We start from the raw sequence: 9,923 nt of genomic DNA, 5'->3' as shown, positions 1-9,923 counted from the left end.
TGTTTCAAAGTGCAGCCCAATTAATGCTAACTTGCCAGTTCGGCTCATGGAGACTACTAGATCAAAATTGCAGTATATAATTTTTTTCTTTGTTAAGATTATATTCATTGTCTGGAATAATGTTTGACAACATAACTCCTCTTCAACTCAACGCTAGAAGAGATAATAGATAAAAAAACAACCTTCTTTAATATGGAAAATTCTGGTCGATAAATTGCGTTTCGTTTTAAACATGTTTTACTGTATTATTGTATTATTAATTAACTACACCAGTAGACTATAATTCTTTCTGAATAATTACAAATTTTATAACAAATTTTTATGCGTCAATTAAATGTTAATTATATAACTTTACCTATAAAATTTTAATTTAGTCATTTACTAGTAGGATCTGTCCAGTAGTAAAAGGCAATATCTACTTGTATTATTGTGATACAGAGAATGAAGATAGAATAAACAGTTAAAAGTACCGCAAGTTTTGTCCACAGTCTTTCTACAAATTTTTTTATTTCTCAGACTTAGCAAGGAAAGGCTGATTTTGGAATGCAATCAAGTCAGCCTCATCTGTAACGTTAGGTTGGTAGGATGCAATGCAAGTATATATTCTAAACCTATTAAGTTATGAAGGATGAAGACTTACTTGAAATATGTATAGTTATTAAGCATAACTAGCAAGTTAATCTTAATAAGAAATACTTTGAAATATAGCCTTCAATAATTACTCTTAAGGCTATATATATATATATATATAATCATGTTGGACATTTCCAAATTAGAGAATAGAGTTGTGTAAAGTCTTGTTTCCACAGTATTAAAAAAAAAAAAAAAGCAAAAAATCAGAAATAGAAATTGCTTTGTAAACGAACTAAGAGAAAATACACCAGAATGAATTTTTTAAGCAATCAATTAGCTTGATTTTATTGATGCTAATCCAAATGTTTAATTGCAAAAATAAATACTAAATCAAATTAATTTTAATTTGTAACTCAATAATTTGGCAATTAGATATTTGTTTTAAAATTAATAAAATCAAACTGGGTGACTGCTTCTGTATGTGTATGTACTGTATATGTATACATATACACACTTTCTTTTGTGTGCACTACATAAACATCTAAAATTTTGAAAAACGCATTTATCTAAAATTATCTTTGGCTTTCTTAATGCTATATTGATATTTTTATCAATGTACTAATGTATAGTCGTAGGTATAGTACAATATACTACACTGACATGTGAGAAGATATAACGTGTACAAACCAAACTGACAATGAATTAAATCTAAACACCACATAGATCCTTAAATATTGAAATGAGGATAAGACAGTATTTTTGTTAAAATATATCTCATATAAGTAATGCCGTGAACAATAAATTTTTTCTCGCTATTGACCTACTACAACCACTGCTACAGAAAAGCAAAATACAGTAGTTCCACAAATGAAACAGATGTAAAATAAAGTTAATAAAATTATTATTATTATTTGTATACTATGAGTATATTATAGTGTTATCAATTTGCACTGTTGAAAAACGTAATCAGAACCAATAAACTGTCTAAATTAAATAGTAAATGCTTATTTAAAATTAATCTTAGGGAAAATAGAAAATGAATCTCTATATATTCAAAATTTTGGTGTCTTGTTTTAAGTCACTAAATAACTAATAACCATTCATAAATAATATAATTCAGGTTTAAAAAGCAGACTTTATTTTTAATATTTTATAAGTTAATAATATGAATACTTAAATTCCTTAATTAAAAAGCAACAGTTTTTTTGATGTCACATGAAACATTTATATATAATACTAAAATTGCAACTGTAATATACAATTGAATTTGTAGTTATTAATAAAACAGCATAGGAATAAATTTAATTGACAGAATATTTTTAAATAGATAAATTTTATTCATTTCTTTTAGTGTAGAAAAGTAAAATTTTTTTTTAAATTTTATTTTAAACTGAACTGGATGAGACAGCCTTTTCTCTCTCCGCTTGTCTTCTCTTCACATCCCAATTGTAGACTCTAGCCATATCTATTAATGCTGTTAAAGACTAGAATTATCATTAAAAAAACTTATTATGAATAAAAGTAGATTCAAATTTGTTCTTTTCTGAATATACAATAATATGATTAATTATACTTACAGTACAAATAATAATACATGTGGTACCTGGTGTTGCCTAGAAAATCATTTAGAAGATTTTTAAAAATAATAGCTTCCTTGGACAGAACAATTTCCATAGAATTAAAAACCACTTTCAACATGAATGGACTACACATTCAAATTTAATGCCTGTAAAAAAATCTCTACCAACTGTGCTCATGAAAATGCAATTTATATTAGTTTCTGACCAACCAATAAGATCTTGATGCTAAATTACCACAGATTTCAATTCATTGCCTGTAAAAGCCCATTGTTTTTCCCAGAGTTGGTTGATATTTATATTGATTTTTATGTAATGAATTCCAATTGGTTATCAGCTAATTAATCAGATTTTGAGGCAAATTGACCAAACTTTCAAGCTCAGTAACCTCAAAAATGCCTAAGTATATGTTTTATGCTTGGTTTGGTAAGCTAAGACAATACAAGACAAGGGTGATCTGCAAAGCAAGTACTTTTAAGGAGTTTCTATGGGAAAATGGCTCCTATTTACATGTTACACGTGAAGAAACCTGGAAACTATGCAGCTAATCCTTTGGTCAGATGTGAACCCAAGACCATTTACCAGCGTTCAATAGTTTTATCCAAGTTCTAGTTCAATTTCAATTAAAATACATTTATCTCAACTTTGACAATTACACTGTAAACATGAATTAGACTCAGGAAAGCACCAGTAAAAATGTTTGACCCAACACAAAATACTATAACTAATGAGTCATTTTCTCATATTATTCTCAATCCCATGGTCAATCTCCTAACAAGTGGCAACATGCATGACTGCATCCCCAACTTCTGCTTCAATTTCCATCTGTGGTCTTAGTGCTCTTCATATCCAAATAAATTCCAATTTGCAGTATACCAGCTTGCCTGATCACCACACAATTCTGGGTTATTGGCTACTTTACAGAGAGGATGCCAGATTATCAGACATTCCAAATTATTGAGTGGTGGATTGACAAACTTCTATAAATTTATAACATGTTTTCTAAATAATTTTATAACCAATAATGCTTACAAAAAAATTTCTTTCAAATACATTAATAAAAGATATAATTTTTCATTTTTCAAAATAAGCATTTTCTTAAAAAGGATACTGACTTCAGTTGTAGTTAACTGATCTCTCAAGAAATCCAAATCACTCTCTAGAAGATCAAGATTTTTAGTTGCAGTTTGAAGATTTTTAGTAAGCAATGCTTCTGCATCATCTAATGAATACTCTAACATTACATTAGCCTAGAAACAAAACAATATGCATTTTAACAAACTTATTTAACTTATTAGAATAACAATCATAAAACTAAACAGTTTACCAAATTTTATCTAGATTTATTTATTTTACAATCATATTTAGTAAAAAATCCACATATGTTCATGAAAATAATAAAATCAAATAATTAATAATTTACCACATTTTTATGCATATAACATACAGTGGCATACACCCTGCAAAAATTGCTAGAACAAAATACACCTTTGCATAACCAATTCCAATGTATATTCTGTGACCATGGAGCAATGATTGTTCCATAAGCACAAGTCTGTAATTGCAATTTAAAATCAGCAACTAATCTTGCATTATTATAAAATACAGTGATTTTCAACCAGTGTGCTGTGAAAATTTTTGAAGGTTACTACATAAAATATTTTCAAAAGAAGCCTAAAGAACAATAAGCATATATGTTAAAATTAAAACCTCTTTAAATTGATTATACAAGTTTTTCATTGTTATAATAAATAACTGTATATGAAATGTAGTAAAAAATATATATTCATAAGCAAGATTATATATGCATAACCCTGGGTTATTTCATTTAAAATGAAATTTTCTTTAAATCAAAAATATATCTATAAAATTGTCCATATTTAGTTCAAATTATTTTAATTTAGAAATAATGGACATTGAGCAGGTTTCTAAAGGCAATTATCATGCCACTTTTAAATGCAAATTAAGACTTAATGTTAATTGCTTTTCTTATATAAATGAAAATTATTAACTTAAATAACTATTGTTGTAACCTGCTGCTATTTTAAGGAACAACAATATTTTATTTAATTCATAAAAAATATAGACAAAAAGAATTAGGCTTAAGCTGTAGTATGCAAGGTTCCTACTCAAATTTTTGTTTTGAATTCCCTGATTTTCCCTGACCCTCACATTTCTTAGTGTGGAATATCGACATAATAAAACAGCATTTACTGCGAACATCGAGTACATCTATCCTTCTTTTTGCATAGTTGATATGCTTCAAAGACTGCCACATTAAAAAAATATAGTACATACATCCTGTAGAAAAATATTTGATAGAATCCACAACTTCAATGTAATGAAAAAATAAGCAATTTACAAACAAAACAAGGGCTTCTTATTTTATTTTTAAGTTAACATTGGTTAAACTATCGGATTACCTGTTGATTTCGAAAATATAACTACAGTATATTTATTACAAGTATGATCAATCTTGCCAGTTTTTAAGCCCTAAATTTGCCAAAATCAGTGATATTTGTTACCCAACGTCATTTCAGTTAAACTAATTATTAAACTATGTATCGAATTTGTGGAAAAAACAAAAGAGAGGGGAAAAATACACTTGCAGTACAGTACTTTCAAGCAAAATCGTAACAACAAATATAAAAAGCTCGTGCCAATAATAAGTCAGTGCCAGCATTTTACTATAAACGTCAGGTAACTATTTATAATTTTTTATGTTGTATAGTAATATTTTAAACATGAAAAACAATTAAAATTACAGATTTTTACTGATCTATTTAGCTATTTTGAAGTGAACATTCTAATAAATTACAATTTCAACTTTTAAAAGTTTGCAAATAAATTTTTAATTAGTTATTTTTTATTCTAATTAACAATTTCATCTTTTTATAATCGCTGAATTATTATTAAAATTAAAAATTAAACACTATTACATAAAAGTAGTTTATCCTCTTATTAATCCACAACTGTAAAATTATGATTTCAGAACAATGAAAAAAGCCATTTCAAAATGGATTCTGGTATATTTTCTTATTAAAGATTGCAGCATTACTTCTTGCCACCTGCAGATGGCTATGATTGGTCATCCATATTCAGCAAACGAGATCAACAATGCAGTTAAGGAGACAAATTCCCTGACTTTTTGACAATTTTCAACAAATCCCGACTTTCCCTGATTTTCCAGGTGCATAGGAACCCTGAATATGGCAACAGAATGTTTACAAACACAACTAAATCATGTGATTTTTTTGAGAAAATTTGTGCTGCAGAAATTTTATTATATGTTTAAGTGCACCATGAGATAAAAAAGGTTGAAAAACACTGATATAATACTTATTCCCTTTCAAACTGTCTTTTAAATACAGTTGTTAAATATGGTTTACATGCACAAAAATGTGATAAATGTATGAATTTTGAAAAGTAAATCATATTATGTCATTATTTTCTATAAATTAAATAAAATCTATATAAAAAATAAAGGAGTATTACGCAGAACTATTTATTTATTTTTTCATGAAAAAACTTTTGCATGAAACTTGTATAAACTTCAATGAATATAGATAATAATAATTTTATTGAGTAGAGTGAAACTAAATAAAAATGCAATAAAGAAACAAACACTTTGAATTGTTTTAGTAATAATAAGTAATAAGAAAATGAAATACACATATTGTTTAAAAGCAGCTATCTCTGCAATATATTAACTTAAGTTTTATCCCATTCAGTTATTACATCATCCAGACAGGAAGTGATTTTTTTTAATCATTTATTTTACACATTTTTTCATGTTTTGGAAAGAATTCAGTTCTAAAGTGTAAATATACGAGGGTAGGCTGAAAAGTAATGCACACATGCTTGTAGAGCACAAACGAAATGATTTTCAGAAGCGTGCCAGGTGGCATATGGAAGTAACATTCNTGGATAAATTATAGACGTATCCAAATAAAGACCAAGAACCTTATCAACTTTTTGATGTTTTGCAAGCTATAAATTATATATAATAAAATTAACAGTTTAATGTTTATAAATAACATACTGAAAATTTAAATATATCGATTACCTCTGATAGAATATTCATGTAATCTACAGTTTTTCCCAAGCCGAAGTCTGTTTTTTCATCAATTATGAGCCACAGAAGTTCACTGCCTTGATGTTTGAAATAAAATGAACCACGAGCATCAGAAGGGATAGATTCTTTCATCTTTAAAAATAAATAACATTAAGTTGAAATGTTCTTAATCAATTATATGATTAAATGATATACAGTAAATGAATATTTTACACTTTCAGAAAGTGGATCAATTTTTGTTTGATATTTATGATTTGATGTTCTAAAAGCCAGTCATTTTGGTCGTGGTTTTTTTTTACTTACATCAAACATATAATGGGTGAATTCACTAAAAGACATATGACCATAATCTCTTAGCGGTGAAAACAAACTTTCCATCCAATAATCAAGACCTTCTAATCTTCCTCCAATCTAACATATAAATTCAATATGTAAATTAAAAGATTTAATTTAAAAATAATAAATTGTTCGCGTATTCAAAACACACCCACTTCGATATTATTTCCGTAAAAAACTGAAGTCAAATTTGTCATGAACGATCGTGGTATGAACGAATCCAGTGAATAAATTATGTTTGATTCAAATTCTCCATTTAGATTCATATTTTGATAAACTGACCATTCGATGTTTTGAGAATATTTTCTAATATCGAGTTGCTGAGGCTGGAATTGGAAATCTAATACAATTCTTCTAATATCTTCTTTTTTAGACGAAGAGCTTTCTTGAAGATTTGTCATATGAGAATAAACGAATGCTTTTACTAAAAAAGAAAATTGATGTTTATTTTTTATTTCACAATTAATTCGAATTCAAGAAATATTTTATTCGTACTTTGATTGAGCCTTTCTGAGTCATAAATTTGTTTAATCCTTCTCACAACTTCTCTGTCTGCACATTTCATTGCTCCTAGATAAGCAGTAATACGCACTTCAACATGTTCATCACGATGTGAGAAAATGTTTAATAACTGTTGTTTAACCTCTTCTTTGCATGGTGTTCGTCGGAATGCTTCTATTGCTGCTAATCGAATGGTAATTTCATTGGATGGTTCTTTGGCACATTCTAAGATTTGTCTGCTAGCTCCTCCAACTCTTCCTAAATTTCCAAAACTTTTCAAAGCTGCGATTACCTATCAAGAAAAAACTACATTATTTATTCAAGAAACTTTTAATGATTAATTTAGAAAAGTTCAGATGGCGTATTTATTGAAATCATGAGAATATTAACTTGTAATTTTTGAGATAAAAAACTTAGTATTTGCATATGATTTATATAAATATCTATATTTAATATTGTTATTAATCAGTATATTACCTGTTTTATTTCTGCTGGTTGATAAACATTGCATCTATAATTCAAGTATCTTTTTAAAGATGTTATTACTTGCTGAATAGCTTCTGATTGTTCACAGTTTGTATTTTTCATGCAATAATTATGAGACATTGCAGTAATCGCTAGAAGTGCTTGTTTTCCAGCTTTTTCGTAATCCAGCAATGGCTAATTTAAGCATTTAAAGATTCGTATTGAATATTTTATTATTTGTATCATATTTTATTTAGAATTAATAATACTTACTTACCACTACAGATAAAATAGCATCTTCGGTGGGATATTGAATGAAAGCCAAACTAGTAACCCAAAATGTTGTTTGAATTTTACTAACAGTGCCATTTTGAATCTTCTTCGCCATTACTTTGATAGAGCCTTCGTGACCAATATGAGGTAATGCATCATTGAGTAAACTTCTGAAAAAATATACGAACATGTTACACTTATACTAAATATCTTAATTTAAAATAATTTTATATTAACTTCAGCCACAATGATTGGCATTTTTCTTCTCTGTCTATTTTGTCATAAATATCTTGTAGTTCTCCAGGTTGTACTTTACGAAGAGTCTGCACTAAACGTGAGAAGAGTTTTGGTGTTTCTGGATTAATTGTTTTTTTATGATGAATTTCGGAACAAATATTTCGTAAAATTCTTAATGCTTTTTCAAAAGCAAAATTAGAGAACATTTCTGGTTGGTTAGAATAAAATAGATCTTCTCTTTCGACGATTTCATCTAATCAAAGCAAATTTGTAATCTAGTTATTCAGTAGGTGAAGACTGGGTACATAAAAGTGTAAAATTTACTCACAAGGTGTAAATGACGTTAATCTTCCAACAGATTTTAGAATGAGTTTAACTTCTGCTTTCGTTTTATAAGTCCTCGTATCAATACGTGTATTTTCGGAAAGCTTAAATGTACTATATTCGATGCATGAAACGTTTGTGACAATACCTTCTTCAATAATCTGTTCACAGTTGAAAAACAGGTCGTCTATTACGGGTAACTATTTAGTTAAAAAGTAATTATATATTTGTTTTAAAATAAATTATAACTAATATGTTAGATATACTCACCCCTTTTGATTTTAAAAGAAGGGCGGTTATCAGTGCTGTATTGCCAGTACGTCCGGACTCACATTCAAAGAAATCCTTAGCTTTTTTAACTATTACTGTTCTATTTGATCTTTCTATTACACCGAAGACAGTACTACACCTTCCAACTATATCACTCTGTAATTTAATTTATTTTAATACAATAAATTAAATTTAACTCAGGCCAAATAGATTGACCAAAGCTTTAAGAACAAATAGTAAGAGTAACTATTCTTAGTATTGTATTTATGCTAGTAGGCTACGTTTAATTATTATATAAAAATTCTTATTTATTTTTTTTTAAATAAAAGTAACTGCATACTTCATTTTTATGTTCATAATCCATATCAAAACTGCTCATAGTATTCTGAAAAGCAGACAATATAGCTCGTTTAATATTAATAGTTTTATCATCATCTGGCCACGGACAAATTTCTGCAATTTTACCATCTTCAAACGAAAACAACAGAGGAAACTGCATTAACTCTGTTATTTTGCTTTCTTTTTCTCCAGAAATGAGTAATGTGGCATTTTTTATCTGTAAAATGTCGAATATTGTATAAGAATTTGAATTAAAAAATTAATATAAATCTCAATTTTACATGCCATTTTCTGAAAAATTAAACATAAATATAAGATTAAACGTAATAAAATTTATATTATTATAAACACAAAATGTTTAAATAAAGATTTTTAAAAAATCAACTAACCTCCAAAGCCATGTCGCAGTTTCCTAAGTTACTTATTTCAACTTTGGCTTTAATTGCAAATGGTTTTAAACGAAATCTAGTGGCTCTAAAGAAATTTGTGCTTTCAAAGTCGTAGACATACGTTGTTTGTTCTTTATAGCGAAATTTCTTAGCAGCTAAAATATAAATAAATGATCAAATACTATTATATATCGTAAAGAAATGTGTAAATCGTTTAAAAAACTTTTATTTACCATAAAATTAGTAAAAAATACAGTTTGTAGTATATACCTCTATAATAAAAAAAAAATATATAGAGAATGGTTCAATAAAATGCAAGATTTTAATTTATTCATCAAAATTTATTTCGTTCCCTTCAAAGTAATCCCCCACTGCAATGCACTGCACTTACGCCAACGTTTTTTTCCAATCCTCGAAACATGCTTTAAAATCATTTTCGTGAAACTCCTTGAGAACTCGCAGCGAATTTTGTTTTATGGAATCAATCGACTCAAAATGACTCAACTTGAGCATCTTGTACTGCTCGAAAACTCTTTTTGTGATCGTCACAAAAGGCTTTTTGCA

At 27.6% G+C, this 9,923-nt stretch overlaps 1 protein-coding gene across 1 annotated transcript; it reads right to left on the bottom strand.

Annotated features, from left to right (window-relative positions):
* Nucleotides 1-1,958: 1,958 nt before the first annotated feature.
* On the bottom strand, nucleotides 1,959-9,514 carry LOC111613925 (vitellogenin-like; the record flags this gene model as incomplete). The annotated part of the gene is made up of 15 exons (XM_023355272.1): nucleotides 1,959-2,057; nucleotides 3,035-3,130; nucleotides 3,266-3,400; nucleotides 6,027-6,140; nucleotides 6,217-6,357; nucleotides 6,529-6,636; nucleotides 6,717-6,985; nucleotides 7,057-7,354; nucleotides 7,540-7,722; nucleotides 7,805-7,970; nucleotides 8,038-8,290; nucleotides 8,366-8,561; nucleotides 8,632-8,787; nucleotides 8,972-9,187; nucleotides 9,360-9,514. Coding segments are annotated over 15 exons (2,585 nt in total), but the record flags the coding sequence as incomplete, so codon positions are not given.
* Between the last annotated feature and the right edge of the window lie 409 nt (nucleotides 9,515-9,923).

This window comes from Centruroides sculpturatus, unplaced genomic scaffold (assembly GCF_000671375.1).
Source record: "Centruroides sculpturatus isolate CEXI.00-Female unplaced genomic scaffold, Cexi_2.0 scaffold1919, whole genome shotgun sequence".
In the NCBI taxonomy this organism is placed as follows: domain Eukaryota; kingdom Metazoa; phylum Arthropoda; class Arachnida; order Scorpiones; family Buthidae; genus Centruroides; species Centruroides sculpturatus.
The sequence above is the reverse complement of the archived record's forward strand: the minus strand, read 5'-3'. Positions and strand labels throughout refer to the sequence as shown.